We start from the raw sequence: 19,381 nt of genomic DNA, 5'->3' as shown, positions 1-19,381 counted from the left end.
CAGGTTCAAAAACTCTCCTCCAAAGAGCAGCATTGACGATGCCATTGACGTGACATTCCTCCTCTTACAATTCAAACCCCCTCTCCACCTTCCTCTTCTTCTACCCTCATCGTAACCCTACCCTCGGCCTCTTCAAAGGATGCGCCTCCGTGTTCAGCACATACTCATCCAAGCTGATCACGTCAGGCGGCGAGAAGATCAGGTAGAAGTACTTGAGCGTCTCGGCCAACCAGAAGCTCTGGAATAAGACAAGAAAGGTTAGCCAATCAGTTATATAATGATATCTTTTGCCACCTTGTAAACGTAGGGTGTGCTCACCTCCATCGAATCAAGCTTCCTCGTCGGCCCCGAAACAGTAACATCTTCTATAGCAGAGTTGGCGAGATCCGTCTCCGTCGCCTTCATAATGGCCTCAAACATGCTCCACGCAATATCTTGCAAATCTGACTTGCCCGTCACACGATACAGCACAAACAGACTCTCAATCGCCTCGGGACGCAGGATGTAGCGCTTATCCCGCGCGTGCGTGAAGCCCTTGGGCATGCTCTTGCTCCCCAGCCGCTGCCAGCGCTCCTCGTCCCACTCGCACGAGTCCAGCGACTTGCACGGCACCATGCCGAAGATCTCGGGCATGATGCCCGTGGGGAACTGGCCGTACGCCCAGCCGCACCCGCGCGCCAGGCGCTCGCCGATGCTGACGTGCTCGTCGATCTGGAATAGCCTGCCCCCGACGGCGAACATGCCCCCAACGAAGCACGTGAGGTGCTGGCTGTCGGCGTCGAGACCGCCATTCGATCTGCCGGCGCGAAACTCGCCGCTGAACAGGATGTCGTCGAGGTCCGGCACCATGGGCCTGAACAGGAGATTCTGCACCGCTGCGTCCATAGCCCCGCGGTACATCTTCTCGTAAGACTCGTCCACGCCTCCCAGCAGCGCATGCATCTTGGGTAGGTACTCGTACAGCGAATCCGCCAGCGCGCCGAGAGTGAAGCTGCTATCGCCAACCGTTTCCGACTGGAAGTTGATAGTCACCGGCCACATGCCCGGCAGCTTCGTGTCGTTCTGCGTCCTCTCCAAAAAGCGAGTTATGCGATCCGTCGCATCGAAGAACTTGCTGTCGCCCGTCAGCTGCGACAGCCTCGTAAACTCCATGCTCAACGAGCACGGCGACGCCGACGGGTCGTTGGTGCCGGCAATCAGCTTGCCCTTCTTGGCCTTTTCAAAGTCGAGCCAGAAGCCGGGCATTCTGTTGGGCGTGTCGAATCCCATGTACAGCATTTCGCCCAGCTCAACCGCCTTGCGCAGCAGCACCCGCTCGCCGCTCAGATCGTAGGCGCTTAGCAGTCCTCCCAGATGGCGAATTGTCGTCTCAAACATGTTGGCCGCTGTCGAGTCCGTCACCGACCAGTCAAGGGCACCCACCGCGGTAGCAGCCTCGACGAACTCATCCTTGAAGCCCATAATCCACATCGTATCCAAGGCGTCCACCAGCGTCGCGGCCCAGCCGCCAAACGGGTCCTTGGCCGATCCAGACACTGGCGTGAGCTCGTCTCTCATCCATGCATGCTTCCTATAGGCGTCGTAGCTACGCTTAAAGACGACGCGCACAGCATTGCGGCGCTTCTCGTTGACTGCGGTGTGCTTAAAGACACTGGCATCGGCCTGAATTCGAGGGAGCGCATTCGGTTTGCTCGTGGGCAGCGGCTTGATGTCGGCGACGCCGTGGTGCTGTTTCACAGTCGTCCAGTCGAAGGAGCTCGGAACGAAGACGGGCTCTGTGGGCTTGGCTGGAGACAGGTCCAAGGAAATGTCTGAGGACAGGTAGTAGATGGTGAAGGCGGCAAGCAGAATGCCACTGAAGAGAACCAGACGGGCGACCCTCCGTGGCAAGCTTATACCATTGAATATCCCCATGATAAATCGGTCCGACTCTTCATCTCGTCCGTGGAACAAAAAACCAAAACAAATACACAAACAAACCAAAAAATAAATAAAGTAAACAAACGAAGAGATTGTAACTTTGAATGGAGGAGGATAAAGAATGACAGCCGCAAGCCAGGCACGGTCTCGGCCACGGCGCCGATCCCACTTGGCTCCAGGGGGTGGGATCCAGCCGGCGCAGCGCCATCTAGAAGAGGGGCAGCCCCAGACAGTGCGCTGACTTGTAGCCTGCCGGGTATTAGTAGTCCGTTGGAATAATCGAATTCCGGGCAAATATCGAATTGGGCAAGTCTCTAAGCAGCCTGAATCAATAGCGCCTGAGGTCCCGAAAGCAGAGGCCCTGCTACGAGATATAGAGAGACGTTGGTCCGTCCATATCCAGCTACTATTAGGCATTTGTGCTACATTCTGCCGAGTGCGGAGTCCTTGCAAGGTAGAAGGCAGTGGTCCTCAATTCATTCATCCCAGAATATGCCACAGACATGCAATATCGCTACCTCGCATTATAGACATTGTCCAGCACGATCCCTAAATGGCAGATGAAATTCTCCGACCTTTATTCCTTCAATTGCTATCGGCCTAAGCCAGGAAGTGTATAGTTTGGTAGACCACTATATACATCAAGAGAAGTAGAAACTCATTCGAGAGGTCAGGCAGATGTGAAACGTGCAAGAGGCATGCCAGTAATAACGGGGCAGAAGAACAAGAGCAAGACAAATATTCATTATCTCCTGCAAACAAGCAAGCACCAAAGGAAAAAAAAATGATAGGATAAAAAAAAAAAAAAAACTTCAAGGGTGACTATAAAAAAAAAAAGCAACATGTATGTAATCCAGCTGTTCTACTCTGGAGAATCAAGAATCAACACCAATCCGAATCTGATATATACCCTGACGCCCTTCAACAAGAAAAAGAGTAGAAAGAAAAGAAAAAGAAAAAGACAAAAAAAGAAAATGCTAGCAGTCGGCAGTCGCTTCTTTTTAGCTTTGTCACAATGGCTTCTTCTTTAGATCTCACCCTCAGCGGAGTCCAATCACGCTCATCTCCAGCGTCCACACTCGGCGGATCCAGACCTTGAGCTTGCCTTCGACGCCTTCGACGTTTTCCAGCTCGATACCCTCCCACCAGCATCGCCGAGCGGGTTTCCGCCAGAAGAGGAGCAGCTTCTGCGCCATGCCGACAGCATTGCTGCCCATTTCGTTGCCTCGAATGTCGCTGCGCAGCCGAGCAAGTGCCAGACTGCAGATGACGGCCTTGTTAGGCTCGCCAGCTCGGTGGCCCCATTGGTCGTCGTGGTTGAAACCACTGCAAAGCAATGTTAGCTAATCTTTGTCCTTACTCGAGTCATACTGTAAAATGAACATAGCAACAGCGGGAGAAGATCGCTTACCCTGCCGTCAGCATCTCGATCAAATGAGCTTCGGTGGTTCCTGGTTCATCGCTGCGCTTCAGCCCAGAAAAGATACCGTCCTGCTTCAGCAACGCACGTGCCGCAGCCCGCTTGACCTCGATCATATCGGGCTGGCTGATATCTGACTTGGGCGGGATTGCATAGAAATCAAGATCCTCCCTCAGCACAATGATGCCAGCTCGTTTTGAGCTATCATCTCGGGCACCCATTGGATCCAAGGGAACAATTTCCCCATCTTGCGAAGCGCCGGGTGATGATTCGGTGGGGATCGATTGAGCAACATTTCGGAAGAAGTCTAGCATGTATTGCAACGATGCAGGATCATACTGTATTCAGCCGTTAGCATACTTGGTGTTGTGAGATTAGTGATTAAAGACTTGTAGTTTACGAACATCAACTTGCACCGCATCGCTATCGGGAAACCCGCTCATGTGGCCTTCCGGGAAGAGGCCATTGGGAAACAGAGATAACAGCACAAATTCAGGTAGAGTGAGCAGTTCGTCACGCGAAAGAACAAATCTGGTACCCCTGTTTTTTTGGTTCTTCTATTAGCAATCTGTTGCAGACCTGTTCTCTAGTAGGAGATTTTGCTACATACCTAAGGTCCATCGTGATTGTCTCATCGGCGCCAACATCTAGAATCTGATTAGCCACCGGCTGTCTCTTTTTATCTCCGTATAATTGGTCTTATTTTCGTCTTATTCTTCATCTCTTCCGGCATTACAACATCTGGGCCAGGGACTTTACAGGCAACTCACCTCCAATAGCATTAACGGGTGGACCGCCCTGCTGCACCTGAGTAATAATACTCGACGCTCCTCCGGCAGCCGCCATTACGAATGAGAATGCAAAGAGAGGACTATCCCCCTCCGAGTACGCTGGCGGTGGTTCGGCGTCGTCGTCTTTGCGGCTCGACTCTCCCTTGGTGTCTCTAGGGAGCGCACGCTTGGTCTCGGCAACAGGGTCTTGAAAGGCGCGCGCGGAAGTAGCAGCCTGATCGGTATCAGAAAGCTCCGGGCCACGAAAGTCGGAGCCGTAGGCGGGCGCGGCGATTGATCTGGCAACGGCGCTTCCTTCGGGGACGACAACGGCAGGGAACTTGCCACCACCGGGACGGTCTTCAACCGACGAAAAGAGCGACGAGAATGGCGGAGGGCGCGAGGAAGAGGCTTCCGAGATGGGATACTGCGGCGGCGGGGACTGCTCGGCCTCGTGGACAGCGCCTTGGATGCCTTCTGCGGCGTCGATGTCGTTGTCGTCGCGATCGAGCTCAAGGTCCAGCTGTGGTGGATCGGCGGCGGCGGCGGCGGCGGTGGCTGCGTGCTCGCGGCGGTGATGCACCTTGGCCTCAGTCAACTCCAAGGACTCTGACGGTCCGGTTCCAGGCTCGTGCGTCTCAGACAATGTGGCGGATGGCGGTTCGCGGCGCAGGAGCTCGTTTCGGCGAGGGAGCGGTGATGGGGGCTAATAAGGGAGATTGGAGATTGATTTGGGCGGGTCAGTGCAGCGTGGGCATCTGGCTATCGCTGGCAGTGAAAATGCTAAGGCGAGCGGAAAGGAGGCGAGAGCATTCGGGCTGCGAGCGCAGAAAGGGCCTTTCGCGGCGGTCCGGTCCGGCGTCCAAGGATGGATTCTCCGTCTCGTTTTGCTGGGATCAACGAAAGCACCTTGGCCAGCTGGTTGATGATGCAGACTGGTCTGGTCAATTGATCTTGCGGGCGATGAACATGAGTTGATGATGTGGGTGGAGACGATGGATGCTTGCCCGCTGAACCTGTCAAGTGCCTCCATTTTCCAGCGCGTTTAGGGGGGTTCTACGGAGCACAGGCAGTGCTTCGCGGGCTGACCTTCTAATAAGCCCCACTGCAGATGGAACGGGTAGCTAAAATTGGGCACACTCGCTAGCCAATGATAGAGCTCCATCCGTACCAAGCTTCACATTAGCCGCCCTGCCAATGGTGACTTGAGTGGCCGTGTGAAAAGACCACGAGCCCTTGCCGAGCTGCCAACAAAACGAGAACAGACGAGCTGAAAGTCAAAGTCAAAGGAAGATATATGTATGGTCAAAGTCGACGCGAATTTTTACGTCTAAAATTTTACCTGGTTCGCCAAGAACGAGAAGCATCGAATGAAATAGCCCTCGCCAAGCCGCGGTTTGGTGCTGGTATATCTACCTCTCGAACGCATAGCAGTAATATGATGTGCTCCATACTCCAGACGCCCTAATTCTAAACCCATGACAATACTACAAGCATTCATTCGCTATCACTGTCGCCAAAGATTGCTCGTAATACTTCAGCATTAGCGCTTTTCCCCTCAACAGCCTCGTTCCGTTCAGGGTTCACCAGGCCTTCTATCGCTGGAGTTTCCCGTAAGGCTGCTGCTCCTGCTGCTGCCATTGAAGTCGTCTCCCCAGCTGCAGGAGGTTCATCCTGGACCCGAGACGCAGATAGCAAGGGCATCTGTACATCTTCCATTGGACTACCGTAAGATGGTCGCGCACTTGAACCCGGAGGTGCATTGCTGGCATCGGGCTCGTCATCTCGACGAGAGTGCGCAGGTGGCTTGACATTGAATCGCTTGCAGAGTAGCCGCGTAGGGTAAAAGTCCGCGACTGACCTCGTCATATTTCCAAACATTCCCATCTTAGCAGCCTCTTCTGCCGGGTCCAAGGTCTTTGGCTCAGGCATAGAAATCAACTCCTTCTCTTGTGTTGGGTCAGCCCCAATGATGTGTGGCGCCTTGGCCGTTGTGAATCTCGATGCCATGAAACCAGTCATTGGCTTGAATATCCTCGCGCAGTTATAGAACTCGGTCATTTCCTGAAGGAAATCGTCATCTGACATACCCCTGGTCCTCTCCGGGAGCGACAGTTTAGGATTCGTATGGTGCTCCAGGTACCGTTTGTAGCGAGCTCTTTTAACCTCATTGTCTGCGTATGGCCCTCGTAAACCCCGTGCAATTGCTGCGATTGCCGTCTCACGGTCAAGTTTAGGAACTTGGTCCCAGAGCATTGTCTGCTTTTCTTCTTCTGACAGTGCATATCCTTCTGGCACTTCGCCTAGGCCAGGGGGTAAGTCTGCTCTTCCTGACGCCGCAGCAATCTTCTCCCTGGAAGCAGCCGATATGTAATCAAAAACAGATTTCCCAGGGAGGGCCTTTTCACCAAGGATAGCGGCTCGAGATTTCGCATCGAGAGTTGATGATTTTGCAGCTTCAGCAGCTGAAACATACGCATCTGCTTTGCTTTCGGCATTAGGGGTAGACTTGGATAATTTCCAGTCAGTCGGGACTGGCGGGGGCGCATATTTGGACAAAGCAGCGGTTAAATCTTCCACCATTGTGGCTAGGGCAAACCCATCGAGAGGAAGTCGTCCATCCTGACATCTTCGTAAGTTACCGCCGACCCTAGAAATTTTCGGTATAAACACTGGGGTTTTTTTCAGAGATGGATTCGCTGCAGCTGGTGACTTCTTCCCCTTCTTCTTCTTGTCGCCTCCAACAACGCGGTTATACCTGATCTTGGGACCAATCTCGTAAGGGTCTTCGTCATCAGATCCAGTGTCGTTGAGGATGCCAATGCCAATGCCGCCTCGCTGGGGTTTCTTATTGGTGCCCCCTCGGGATAAGATTGACAACACGCCATCTCGACCTTCGCCCTCTTCGTCACTATCAGCTTTGCTTTCGTGGCGCAGCAAAGAAAGCTTTTCCTGTCCACTATGTCCCAGACCTTTGTGATCGGTCTTGTGGACGAATCGCATTACCTCGACATTGTCTGGTGCAAAGAGGTGAGTTTCGCCATCGGTCGAGTTAGACTTTGCGCCCAAGTCTAGGCGTGCACCCCGTCGAACTTTGGGACCAATACCCTGGCCATCTTTCCAGCCCATTCTCCGCAACAGCTTCAGGCCCATTGTATCTCCGTCGGCTCTAAACAGGCCCATCAGCCCCCCGGCACGGAGCTCCTCTTGGGTGGACGATCCCAGCCCGGCAAATGCCTGGGTGGTCTTGAGTGTCTGTGCTTCCGCAGCATCCGCCAGGTCCTCTTCGTCCATGTAATCTTCGGCGCGCTGTTGGAGGCTGGCAGGTTCATCCTTGCGGCGGTTCGAGCGACTTGATACAAAGGTGGCCGGTGTCCATCCTTCTTTGGATCCCACGGTGTTGAAATAGCTATCTCGGCGGTCAGACGTCAGAAATCTAGATTGGGGTCGATAGAGCCGTGACCTACCCTGCGCTCCAGCCGCCTGTAAAAGCTCCATGTAATCTCCGCCTGCCCTTTTCATCTCTCACCTCCTGTTTCCACAAGGGAAGATATGAGCCATCGTCGCGCTCGCCGTCCTCTGGCAAAGGGGTGCCGAAGATGGCATACGGCGCATGGAGGTCGGCCTCGAATGTCGCCCGAGATCGCTTGTAGGACATAGGCTTTCGTATTCGGGAAAATTCAGCAGACAAATCTTCGTGGCATTTAGGGGGGTCCGAGGTCGCTCAGAGCATGGCTGTTGGGCTAATTGACGGCTGTGAGATGAAGAGCCAGAAGCAATAGTCGTGGTCTATCAAAGGAATGAAGCAGGTCGGCACAAGCCTGGTTGAGTAGATGCGCTATCGATAAAGCATGCAGTGCCTTGCAATGCTACTCTATTTGCAGCGGCCCGTCTATGGCCTTCTTGGTGCTAGCCTGCCCGCCCACCTTGCCGGCCTTTGACCCACTAACAGTCCAGCTAAAATGCAATTGAGCTCCAGTACCGGCAATGCTACGAGATCTTTATGCTGTGAGTGCACTCTCATACCTTGTGCTTCTAAACTGGAATTAGAACTTGGTTCGTGTTGATTTTGAACATTCAATCTTAATAAATATTCAAAGGCTAAAATGTATTTACGATGACGGCATACTCTGATCCTCCGTGACGTGCTTCAGTTGTAAGCTTACACCTTCTCTTGGGAATAATTGATCTCAAGCCAGCCTGACGAAGAAAGCACCCAGCTTCCCAAGCACTGTCAAAGAACTACCGCCTCTCTCCCGCTTTTACGGCTCTAGGGTGATCTAAACAAGACGCTCCAATATCCCATTACTGATACTAGAAGGTAGAGCTGTTATTACTTCGTAGTATGCATATGCATAGTATATAGCGGTTTATAACACGAGAGGCGCGGTAATACGGAGTTAGGCCAGGCACTCAATGACTTGGTAGTAGGTTATACCTACATGTCTAATAGTAATCTACTCGTAAGCATTTGATAGCTCAGCAAACTCCTTGGTAATGTGGAGAGGTGCTGTTTATCGCCGAGAGGGAGCTATTGATGCTTCCTTTACTCATAAGATGCTATTAAAAGCCGAGCCCCATGGTGCACCCAGGCAGGAATGGATGTAGTCCAACAGTCAATGGCCATTATTGGCTGTGCTGTAAAAAGGGAGCGTGCTATGCTGACAGCACCAGGCATTTTACAGCTAGGTACCTGGTAGGTGCCTGAAAACGTCAGGAATTTGGCAATCCAGCCACAGCGAGCACAATGACGAAAGAGAACAAAGAAAGCGTGGAAAGACAAAGGTAGAATAGGAGAGGGGTAAGACGCCCACAAACCAGTACCACGGAATCTAAAGAGGGAGAGAGAGGAAAAGACGTTGTGCTGGTGTATTGATGTTTCAAAAATTGGTATCTAGATTTTATTTGTGTTTTTGTTTTTACACAGGGGACAGGGAGTCGTTGGCAAGCCCCTCTCCGCGAGCTTGGAGCACAGGTCAATGATGCCCAAAGCTACTACCGTCATGCGCTGGATCCTGCGTGAAATTGCACTACAGCACCTACCAGTAGCAGCTGGATTGCCAGCTCAGGCGTCTGCGCGCAAACAGCAAATAGAATTCAAGGCAATAAAGTCCCATCTACGGAGTACGGGTAATGGGAACATGTGCTGTGGAGCCTGCAGCTGTAATGACGCCTGAGGGGATGCCTCAATGCCAGATGAGCTGTACCAGGCCCCCGTCCAACCACTGAGCAGCGCGCGGCCCCTGGGGCACTAGCCCGGCGAGCCAGGTTTAGCACTCCGCTGAAGTGAGGCCCCAGGTACGAGGTAGTACTGCTACCATGCTATCCGTACACGCTTGGCGACAGCTGAGCTACCTCTACCTGGGCGAGCTGGATACTTTCAAATGTTATTTGCCTCGACGCTCGTCTCGTCTCTCCTCTCCTCTATAGACGTCCAAGTCGTCACAGATGGCAGAGGCGCTGCGCTGCGGAGTGGACTCTCGTGAGTGCTAGCTCGACGTTAACGGACACCAGTACTCCGTAGTAATATCCATTTCCCCATCAGAAACTGGAGCAAAAAGGGCAGTATCTCGCACTCGTACTCCGTACTAGTATCGACGTCGCAGTACCTGTACTAACGTGGTACCCGGGCCCCAGCGCTGCGTTACCTGGATCCCGTCCCAGTCATTGTCACCCTGCTCTCTCGCTCGCTCACGCTCTCTCTTTTGTTCTTCCCCCCAGCCCAGCTCTTTGCCCCCCGACCGCGCGTGGATCTTCTCCTTTTTTATCTCGCAGCAGAGAGGAGGGCCTTTGATGCCTCTGTGACGCACCCGCGGGCCTTGCTCCAATCTTTGCCTGACGGCTTCTCAGGGCCCTGGCAGCGCAGACAGAGCATCCTCGCTCTTGTCCGAAGTACTGTCCGCACTCATTCAGCAAATTGACCGCCATGACAACCGCCGCAGCGTCCCAAGGCTCCGACTTCTCCCACACCTCCCCCTCGCGAGCTGCCCCATCCCGGTCCTATTCCACACGCTCCTCCCGCCCCCCTCCCGTACCCTCAGGCTCTGCTGGCGGCGCGGCTGGGCCACTTGCGTCCTCCATTTCCAGCGCCAACGCCAACGCCAACTCGCACTCGTACTATCACCACGGCAGCCACCAAGCCCAGCAGCAGCAACAGCCTGGGGTGCAGCAGCAGCAGCAGTACGCAACAACGCCAACAACGGCTTCAACGCAGCAGCAGCAGCAGCAGTCTCGTCACCGTCGCCGCAGCTCGTCGTCGTCTCGCCCGACCCACGCACACAGCCACGCCCACGAGCCTACGTCGTCACAAAATGACTACGAAACCTCACATCTAGCCGCATCCCAGTCCAAGCGCAGCTCCAGCCGAGACCGCCCGCCGCTCTCTTCTAACAACAGAGCTGCCGACACATCTCGATCCCATCGAAGGAGCACCAGCACCCGTTCCACACATACTCGGCAGGGCCACGCCGAAATGCCTCCCTCCGCCGTCGCCAATAATGGCAGCGCTGCCGCTGCGTCGCACCACACTTCCCATGGCGGCGCCGACGCGACGCACTCGGCCAAACAGTCCAGATCGCGCACCACCATCCCAACTCAGTCTGGCAAATGGATCTTGGGCAAGACCATCGGCGCCGGCAGTATGGGCAAGGTGAAGCTGGCTCGCAAAGAAGACGGGTCTGAACAGGTACGTACCCCCTTTGTTTTGCTTTCCTTATGATATCATGTTGCGTTGCTAACATCTTGGGCGCTTGCCCTCAAAAAAGGTTGCGTGCAAAATCATCCCTCGCGGTTCTACTGATGATGGCCATCAGAGTCGGGCGGAGAAGGAGCGCGCCGATCAGTCAAAGGAGATTCGAACCGCTCGCGAGGCTGCCATTGTCACCCTTCTCCATCACCCCCACATCTGCGGCATGCGAGATGTAGTTCGCACAAACTATCATTGGTATATGCTCTTTGAGTACGTCAACGGTGGTCAGATGCTTGACTACATCATTTCACATGGCAAGCTCAAGGAAAAGCAAGCCCGCAAGTTTAGCCGTCAGATTGCCAGTGCTCTGGACTACTGTCACCGAAACAGCATCGTCCATCGTGATCTGAAAATCGAAAACATTCTCATCAGCAAAACCGGCGACATCAAAATCATCGATTTTGGCCTCAGCAACCTGTTCTCTCCCCGCGGCCATCTCAAGACCTTTTGCGGAAGTCTCTACTTTGCCGCCCCCGAGCTGCTACAAGCGAGGGCATACACAGGGCCCGAAGTTGACGTGTGGAGTTTTGGAATCGTTCTCTATGTTCTCGTTTGTGGTAAGGTGCCTTTCGACGATCAGAGCATGCCCGCTCTTCATGCAAAGATCAAGAAGGGGCTTGTCGACTACCCGAGCTGGCTTTCGAATGGTGAGCACCCAACACCTTACTCCCCAAAGACGTGGCCAATGATGCCATCAACTGAGTACTGACATGATACTTTTTACAATATAGAATGCAAACACCTAATGTCCCGGATGCTTGTCACGGATCCCAAGCAACGAGCAACCATGCAAGAAGTTATGAACCATCCATGGATGCTCAAAGGATTCAGCGGACCTCCGGACAACTACCTTCCCGTCCGAGAGCCGCTCACCGCAAACTTGGAGCCAGAAGTCATCCACGCCATGCAAGGCTTCAACTTTGGCTCTCCTGAGTCCATCCGTGCACAACTTACAAAGGTTATCGAATCGGAGGATTACCAGCAAGCTGTCAAAGCCTATCAACGTGAGAAGGAGCAGCCACAGCCCAGCAAAGACAGCGAGAAGAAGCGCGGGTTTGGCTTCGATTTCTACAAGAGGAGAAACTCCAACAGCCGCGACACCCTTAGCGGGCCAAGCTCCGAAGCGTTGCAGATTGGTGCTGACCCCCTAAATGCATTCAATCCACTCACCTCCATCTATTATCTTGTCAAAGAGAAGCAGGACCGCGAGCATGCGGAGATGAACCCACCAACAAGTACATCTCGCGAAAAGGAAAAAGAAAAGGAGCGAGAACGGGATAGGGAGCGAGAACGTGCTGAGCGTGAGCGTGAGAGAGAAAAGGAAAGGGAAAGAGAGCGTGAAAGGGAAAGGGAAAAGGAAAAGGAAAAGGAAAAGGAAAAGGAAAGAGAGCGTGAACGCGAGCGTGAGCGTGAGCGTGAAAAGCTTCCAGAGACCGTACCCGATTTGGCTCCTCCTCAAGCGGCTCATACCAATGCTGCAGCGTTTGAAATGCCAGGCGAGAGGCCTACAGGCGGACGAACTCGGCCCAGAGCTCGTACTCATGGAGAAGATGATGCGCCAGACTTGGTAAAGCAGCAGCACATACCTGTGCCGCCTGAGTCAAAGGCCGATCAACTTCAGAAGAAGGAGGGCACTACTGCCAGCTTGCTCCGGCGCTTCAGCACTCGGAAACGCAGGGAGCCTGATCGGTCTTTCGACAAGGAGAGAGATCGATCCTACCCTCCTGTGGTGCAAGTCCACTCACCACCCGAAGGAGCCCCTACGGCCCCTAGAAAGAGCTTCAGTATCCGACGTGGACGGCGAGACCGTGACGACCATGCCAATATTGCGCTACCGTCTGGCGCGAGCCAACATAGCGAGCTGCTTAGCCCCCCAATGTCTGCCGGTGGAATTCGCGCATCTCGAAAATCAGGCCTTGGACGGTCAACCAGCGTGAACTCAGCGGACCTTCGTCGACGGGATAACGCCATGTCATCAAGAGAACCACCTTTAACAAGCGGCTCAGACCAATCTGTCACAAACGACCAGTCGTCGATTGTACAGAGGAGTTCGAGCCACGCGCACTCGCAATCGGTGGCAATGAGGGCCAAGTCTTTAGGACACGCGCGTCGCGAGAGCGTTCAACAACGTCGTCTGAGAAGAGAGGCTGCTCAAGAGTCCAATGTACCTGAAGAAACCGATTTGGAGCAGGAAGCAAGCGGTGTCTCCACCGATAGACTAGACAGCGCTGAGTTGGCGAAACCCGTATACCTCAAAGGTCTTTTCAGCGTTTCCACCACTTCCGGCAAGTCGGTTCCGACAATTCGTGCCGACATCCGGAGAGTGCTGAAACAGCTAAATGTCGACTACATCGAAATCCGAGGAGGCTTTAGCTGCAAGTATACGCCGAGTATCGATCTGAACAGGGTGCATGATACACCGAGCAGCCCGCCTGCCCAAAATCAAGGAGGTGGTGGACATCGCCGCCGCTTCAGCTTTGGCGGCCTTATGCGAGGCGAGGACCGTGATCGCGACGACATTCGCGATATGGATCGATCCCCCGTGACCCCAAGGACCCCTGGACGGCAGGACCGCGACCGCAATCGAGACCGTGACCGCAGCTACTCCAACTCTGAAGAGTCGGTAGATAGCATCCCCCGAAGGAGTGGAGGAGTATCGCGGCGCGTGCCTGGAGAGACGACAACGCAAGTTCAAAGCGATCTTGGTGGTAGCATGGTGATGGAGTTTGAGATCTTCATCGTCAAGGTCCCACTGCTTTCCCTACACGGCATCCAGTTCAAGAGAATGACTGGAAATACATGGCAGTACAAGAACATGGCGGAGCAAATTCTCAAGGAGCTGAAACTTTAAAGCATAAGGTATCTCCAGGCAATGAATATAAAAAAAAAAGGGTGCATATTCTGGGTTAGCGATGGCATGGGTGGGTGTATGAAACTGCCGATTTGCGAAACAAGTCGAAGAAGAAGAAACTGTGCTGCTGGGACGAAGGGACAGGCTTTATCACCCATACCGGGCAAGTTACGACAATCATTCGAAAATAGAAGCAGAGGGCGTGTTTGTATATGGCATGTTGCGGCATTTCACGTACGTAGCCGGAGTTTTCTTTTACTTTCCTTTTTTCTCTTCTTTTTGCTTTTATCAACATTTTTTTTTTCTACCCTTGATAGTGTGAGTACTTGGGACTGGCGGGTGGATATTAGAACACCGGCCAAGAAAGTAATGAGAACTTATTTGGGGGAAGTGACGGCTTACCACAATGGAGAGCACATGAGGCATATATCTTGGTTACTTATCCACGCTTAGATTACGTATTAATAAATAGCAATATGATTCGCAATATGGGATATTCTCTACTTTCTCTTCTCTTTCTTTCCCTTTACTGACCGACTGATGAGATATTAACTGTGACCAGACGGTGAACCCTTGCATATGAAAGTGAACCATTAATGTCTCAGGGAATCTGAGCTGCCTGGTGAAGGCCTTGTTTCACCGTGTGAGACGTATTTTATTTTTAATCCTCGCGGCACCTGGGTGTCCCAGCGGAGTACCCTGAGAGAGTTTGCGTAATGACCTGCATATACGCACACCAAATATTTAGCACATGCGGCACGGGAGCAGTGGCGGGCTTTTCCAAGTGGGTTAAAGCATCATGCAGGTCAAGCATGCCTATCCGGAATGGGAGCGGCAACGGTAGGGCAAGGAGGAGCAGAAAGAGAGGGCTGTGAAGCCCTGCGAGAGGCAAATCGCTGCGGCTAGTTGCTCCCTACAGCCTCGTATCAGCATAGTTCGCAAGATTTATATGGCGTTGAATACAGAGTTCGGCACATAGGTTTTTTTCTTTTTTCACATGCCACGGTATCGCATTGGAAGCTATCTAGAAACAGAAGCTCCTCTAAGGCCATTTCGTACTAGCCCTCCTCCTCTGATGCGCGTATCTTAAGTACATACATGCGTACTATGTAGGTACCCCATACCTGACACCGCACTCTATGCACACCATCGCAGTGCGTACAAGTACCATCTGCCGACAACTACGTAATTGGGGCCTTGGTCTTCCGCATCCAGCAAGCGGAGAGGCAAAAAGAGGCGAGCGGAGAGCAGAAAAGGCGGGGCTCGACTCACAAGCGACTGGCGGAGGTCACCTGCGTTATCTGCTTGTATGCAAATGTACACGCAGACAGCCAGAAAGCGAGCGGCGACAGCAAAAAGAGGATCCCAGCTTTGCTAGCAGGGCTTTGCAGGCTCGAAACGCGGGGCCGCCTAAGCCTGTCCTGGCGATTCTGCCGCCGCTGACCGTCCTCACTGCAACCTTGCAGCCGCCAGCCTCTTTCGCTCGCAGATAGCAAGCTTCGCCTGGACCAGCTTTCTCCTCCCACTAGCCGCCGCCGTCTTTTGCTCGCTCTCTCATCCCTCATCCTCATCCTCGTCTGGCTCGACGTCTGGACTCATTTGTTTATCGCGTCCCTGGTCCGTGGACGATTCGCTGGACCGCTGCTTGACGAAGGAAGAACGAATACCTGAACCCTGCCCGGTGGCCCTACTGCTGAGACTAAGAAGAAAAGAAAGAAAAAAAAAAAAAGATATCCCGGACTCTGTCAGGTCGTCGCCACCATGACTGAGGTTTCGTCTACCCGGCTCTACCTGGGGAACCTCCCTCGAAATGGTCCATCTCCATTGTTTTCCTGCTCCCGTGGCTACGACTAACTGGCTTCCCTCAGCTACCAAGGCCGATGTCGAGGCTCACTTTGCGACCCACGGCACCGGAGAGATTACCGAAGTGAAGCTTATGAATGGCTTCGGATTCATCGAGTATAAGGACGCCATGGATGCTCGCGACGTCGTTCCAGGTTCGCCTTGCCCTGTTCCAACCATAGTTTTACCACTGGATCTATTATACTAACCAATCGCGCTTTCTTCTTCGCCATATACAGCTTTCCGTATGTCATCGCCCTGCCATCCCAGTTCTGCCTGACCTCTCCTTCCCCCGTCAATATACTGTCGCCTTTCGTTCTGCTCGAGACTAACCCGCGATTGAAAAAACAAAGATGGATCCGACTTTATGGGAGAACGCCTCACCGTCCAGTTTGCCCGTGGAGCTCGACACCGAGAGGGCGGCATGGGGCACGAGCGTGCGCCGCCGCGACCGCGTAGAACTCCTCACCGAATGCAGATCACGGGACTTCCCAATGATACCAGTTGGCAGGTCTGTTCCCTCTCCCAGTTTGTTGCACCTGGATTCCACGGGATTTGCATGCCCTTTTCTTCATATACTTGGAGCACGTTGGTTTGCTATGCTTTGCATCGGGTCGGCTTGTGCGCCCCGCACTATTCCTCTGTGCCCTTTCGTTCTGGACTGGCGACTCCGGCTTGGCATCCCTGGTTCCTGACTTGATGGAAATTTTTTCTTTTTTTGTGGCTTGCCGATACGTGGACTTTTTTTTCTCCAGGCTTTTTGTCTCCTCCTTGGCAACGACTTACGTGGATTCTACGAATAGGACCTTAAAGATTTCGCCCGTCAGTCAAGCCTTGATGTGGTGTACTCTGAGACCGGCCGCGACTCCAATGGTCGAGGGTAAGCGCTGTTAAGCTTCAAGCTATTAAATCTTACATGTATGTTTGCGGCTAACGAAAGGGCCGTAGCTTTGTCGAATTCGAGACTGCTGCAGACCTGAGAACAGCCGTTGAAAAGCTTGACGGCCGTGAGTTCAAGGGCGCTCGTGTCCAATGCCTGGTTGACGTAAGTTTTGGATATTGCGCTTGTCGCCATGCGTATCCTTTTAGGTGACCGCTTACTCACTCTGCATACCTAGACTCAACCTGATATGCCCCCGCGGGATCCCCGTGGCCGATCTCGTTCGCCTGGACGTAGGCCATACCCACCCCCGCAGTTTGATAACTATGACCGCCGAGGCGGCCCTCACCGAGGTTACAGCCGCGAAGGTGGTCCATCGTACGGCTACCGTGACAGAAGCCCTCGCCGTGACTACTATGATGACCGGGCACCGCGCTATCGTTCGCCCCCTCGCCGGCCAGTGGAAGATTACCCGCCCCCTCGAGGCCGCTATGATGAGCCTTACCGCCGCGATTATCCACCTCCTCCTGCCGACCCTTATGTCAACGGCGGTCGACCTGCCTATGACCGGCCACCTAGAGACTTTCCTCCTAGGGAGCCAGCATACCCTCGAGAAGGATATGCGCGAGACTACGATCGTGGTGGACGTTACTGGTAAATCTTTCTTCTCCTCTATTCCATATCTATCTCTCTTGAGGCCCGCGCTGTATAGCTCTGCTTTCCCATGCTGCCTGTTTTTATACGTCTTCTATTTTATACGCTCGCTCTCTTGGCGGAATTGGCCTTGACCAAATGTGATAGATGACCTACCACAAACGGACTTATCAATTCGAAAAGTTGGGGCGTATGGTTTGCAGAAGCTGGTTATTACGGGATTTGTATCTAGTGTGGAAGGTCGGGGAGTTTGGACTTAACAACGAGCAGCTTTGCTATTTGCTATTTCGATATGGGTGGATACCAGACGATGAAGAAAGAAAGACCCGAGGCTCTTGATGATCAGAATGAATATAGGACAGGACAGCCATGGACAGAATGGAACGGATCTCCGGGACACATGATATCACATGGGAGGCAAGAAGAGTCAGGCTGTACGATTAACGGGATTTATGTATGGTTCATTTGGTATTGCTTTACTTTTTTTTTTTTTTTTTTTTTTTTTAAATTTCTTGATTTTTATTTTCTCCTAGTTATATAACATATCTTTGCATCAAACCGTTCTCAATTCATATACGACGTGCTATTCAAACAGTAAAAAAAAAAAAAAAAAAAAAAAAATGAAGCGATCCACAATAAGTATCATCGACATGACCAATATGGCATTAGAAGAACTGCCTGTTGCAAGCAGCGCAACAGTTGCGTTGACGACCATTACAACATGAGAAGGAAGTAGTCGCTGTTAGTAGTATACACAAACCATCCTCTTGGCTCATACATATACATATATATCCACCAGCTCAAGGAAATATTTCGCTCATTTCCAAAAAGAAAAAAAGAAAAGAAAAAAAGAAAAAGAATTTGACGAGGTGTTTGCTGGAGCTGATAAGTGTAAGTGTGTGTGTGTGTGTGTGTGTGTATCAAACATGTTGTTTTTTTTTTCTCTCTCTCAATTTGTTCCTTTTTCTCGGAAAGGTATTTTGTAACTTGTTATGCCCAAGTCTTAGGCAGCAGTCTTCTTCCACTGGGAGTAGACGCCGATCACACTGCTGACAGTTCCGGCCAGGCCGACGAAGCCGTCGTCGAAGCCGACCCAGTTGAGGGCGGAGAGGGGGACGGTCAAGTCGCAGACGTCGGAGACGAGCTGGAGGCGGCTGGCGAATCGTTCCCTGAAGGGGTGGGTTTTTCACATGTTAGTTATTCTTCCTTTTTAAAAGATGTGTTGTTTACATGTATGTATATATGACAAGGAAGAGAAAAGGGAAAAGAAACTCACTTCAAGATGCGCTTGCTTTCAACGACGCCCTCGCCGTCCTTTCGGTCAATCTTGGCCTCGCGCTCCTTCAGCTTAAACAGCGTATAGAGCTGCGCCGCCACGCTGAAGACCAGACCCATGGCCCAGAAGCGAAAGGCATGCTGCGTCAGCGTCTTGGCGGCGGACCACTTGCGAATGCCGGCCGCGTCGCCGACGGTCAGCATGTCGAAGGACAGGTATCCCGCGTATCCGATCTGGCGGCCGATGGCGGCGTAGCGCAGGAAGGGCTCGAGCGTCTTTGCGTCGGCGGCCTGGGCGGCGGCTTTGACGTGCTCGAGGTTCTTGCCGACGCGCATGATCTTGCGGGCGAGGCCGAACTGCTTCTTGATGGCGTTCCAGGGGGCCATCTGGGACGGGGTGCCGTTGGTGCGCAGCAGGTACCAGGCGTAGAAGCGGGCGAAGTACTGGAGCGTGCGGAGGATCTTGTCGCGGCCGACGGTGGTGGCGACGAAGCGGAGGTAGTGAGCCACCGAGGGGTGGTAGACGAGGGTGTCGGCGACCATTTTGGAGGTGTTTTGTCGTTGGTGTAGGAGAGAGAGAAAGAGATGGTCCGGGGCAAAAGCAGCAGTACGCGGCACGCTTATCGGCTTCGGTAATTGAGTATTATCGCAGGTGATGGGCGTCTTATTCTGTCTCCTTGAAGAGAGAAAGTCCAATGGGGGTATAGGCCGCAACAGAGGGAAGAAGAAGAAGAAGAAGAAGAAGTCGAATGTGCAAGTCGTGGACCGGTCCAAAAGAAAAATAAGAAGGGGAAAAAAGAAAGGCAAATGAGAGTCAGAAGTGTCTCGTGTTTAGCCGTGGAAAGGCTTCAAGCCAAACGGTTGCAGAAGCCGACGGCACTTGTGGCGTGTGTAAAACATGCCGAGGTCCAGATTCCCCCACACTGGAGAAGGAACAGAAAGATAGAAAAGAGAATGGAACTGCCTGCTTAGTTCAGCAGGCTGGGCGTTTGTGTGGAGAGATGCAAATTCCGGAGTAGAC

General features: G+C 52.9%; 6 protein-coding genes across 6 annotated transcripts; 2 read left to right on the top strand and 4 right to left on the bottom strand.

Annotated features, from left to right (window-relative positions):
* Positions 1–106: 106 nt before the first annotated feature.
* Positions 107–1,914, bottom strand: TrAFT101_001455 (uncharacterized protein; the record flags this gene model as incomplete). The annotated part of the gene is made up of 2 exons (XM_024903560.1): positions 107–238; positions 319–1,914. 2 exons carry the CDS (start codon positions 1,912–1,914, stop codon positions 107–109), a joined length of 1,728 nt encoding a protein of 575 aa, XP_024762555.1.
* Positions 1,915–2,960: 1,046 nt separating this feature from the next.
* TrAFT101_001454 (uncharacterized protein) lies at positions 2,961–4,186 on the bottom strand (the record flags this gene model as incomplete). Its single annotated transcript, XM_024906418.2, has 5 exons — positions 2,961–3,246; positions 3,332–3,678; positions 3,745–3,880; positions 3,951–3,987; positions 4,111–4,186. The coding sequence occupies 5 exons, from the start codon at positions 4,184–4,186 to the stop codon at positions 2,961–2,963; spliced, it is 882 nt and encodes a 293-aa protein (XP_024762554.2).
* A 1,080-nt stretch (positions 4,187–5,266) lies between these two features.
* TrAFT101_001453 (uncharacterized protein) lies at positions 5,267–7,950 on the bottom strand. The gene is made up of 2 exons (XM_066126330.1): positions 7,578–7,950; positions 5,267–7,519 (listed from the first exon to the last, which is right to left on the bottom strand). The coding sequence occupies exons 1-2, from the start codon at positions 7,766–7,768 to the stop codon at positions 5,608–5,610; spliced, it is 2,103 nt and encodes a 700-aa protein (XP_065982431.1). The 5' UTR covers positions 7,769–7,950; the 3' UTR covers positions 5,267–5,607.
* A 1,895-nt stretch (positions 7,951–9,845) lies between these two features.
* TrAFT101_001452 (uncharacterized protein) lies at positions 9,846–14,203 on the top strand. Its single transcript, XM_024907728.2, has 3 exons — positions 9,846–10,795; positions 10,875–11,505; positions 11,590–14,203. The coding sequence occupies exons 1-3, from the start codon at positions 10,037–10,039 to the stop codon at positions 13,707–13,709; spliced, it is 3,510 nt and encodes a 1,169-aa protein (XP_024762553.2). The 5' UTR covers positions 9,846–10,036; the 3' UTR covers positions 13,710–14,203.
* Positions 14,204–15,519: 1,316 nt separating this feature from the next.
* On the top strand, positions 15,520–17,345 carry TrAFT101_001451 (uncharacterized protein; the record flags this gene model as incomplete). Its single annotated transcript, XM_066126329.1, has 8 exons — positions 15,520–15,706; positions 15,791–15,796; positions 15,905–16,062; positions 16,355–16,431; positions 16,500–16,596; positions 16,670–16,724; positions 16,792–17,085; positions 17,233–17,345. The coding sequence occupies 8 exons, from the start codon at positions 15,520–15,522 to the stop codon at positions 17,343–17,345; spliced, it is 987 nt and encodes a 328-aa protein (XP_065982430.1).
* A 354-nt stretch (positions 17,346–17,699) lies between these two features.
* On the bottom strand, positions 17,700–19,362 carry TrAFT101_001450 (uncharacterized protein). The gene is made up of 2 exons (XM_024910537.2): positions 18,362–19,362; positions 17,700–18,254 (listed from the first exon to the last, which is right to left on the bottom strand). Exons 1-2 carry the CDS (start codon positions 18,901–18,903, stop codon positions 18,089–18,091), a joined length of 708 nt encoding a protein of 235 aa, XP_024762550.1. The 5' UTR covers positions 18,904–19,362; the 3' UTR covers positions 17,700–18,088.
* Positions 19,363–19,381: the final 19 nt, after the last annotated feature.

The sequence above is a fragment of the Trichoderma asperellum genome, chromosome 1, assembly GCF_020647865.1.
Source record: "Trichoderma asperellum chromosome 1, complete sequence".
NCBI lineage: Eukaryota > Fungi > Ascomycota > Sordariomycetes > Hypocreales > Hypocreaceae > Trichoderma > Trichoderma asperellum.
This window is presented reverse-complemented; position numbering and strand designations above follow the sequence as displayed.

What these genes read in the sequence shown, in the direction of transcription:
- TrAFT101_001453 (XM_066126330.1), bottom strand. Translation starts at nt 7,768, where the DNA reads ATGTCCTACAAGCGATCTCGGGCGACATTCGAGGCCGACCTCCATGCG. An exon ending in ACAGGCGGCTGGAGCGCAGG is followed by an intron (nt 7,520 to 7,577) that starts GTAGGTCACGGC and finishes CCGCCGAGATAG; the next exon opens with CTATTTCAACACCGTGGGAT.
- TrAFT101_001452 (XM_024907728.2), top strand. Translation starts at nt 10,037, where the DNA reads ATGACAACCGCCGCAGCGTCCCAAGGCTCCGACTTCTCCCACACCTCC. An exon ending in AAGAAGACGGGTCTGAACAG is followed by an intron (nt 10,796 to 10,874) that starts GTACGTACCCCC and finishes CCCTCAAAAAAG; the next exon opens with GTTGCGTGCAAAATCATCCC. An exon ending in CCCGAGCTGGCTTTCGAATG is followed by an intron (nt 11,506 to 11,589) that starts GTGAGCACCCAA and finishes TTTACAATATAG; the next exon opens with AATGCAAACACCTAATGTCC.
- TrAFT101_001450 (XM_024910537.2), bottom strand. Translation starts at nt 18,903, where the DNA reads ATGGTCGCCGACACCCTCGTCTACCACCCCTCGGTGGCTCACTACCTC. An exon ending in GAAAGCAAGCGCATCTTGAA is followed by an intron (nt 18,255 to 18,361) that starts GTGAGTTTCTTT and finishes CCACCCCTTCAG; the next exon opens with GGAACGATTCGCCAGCCGCC.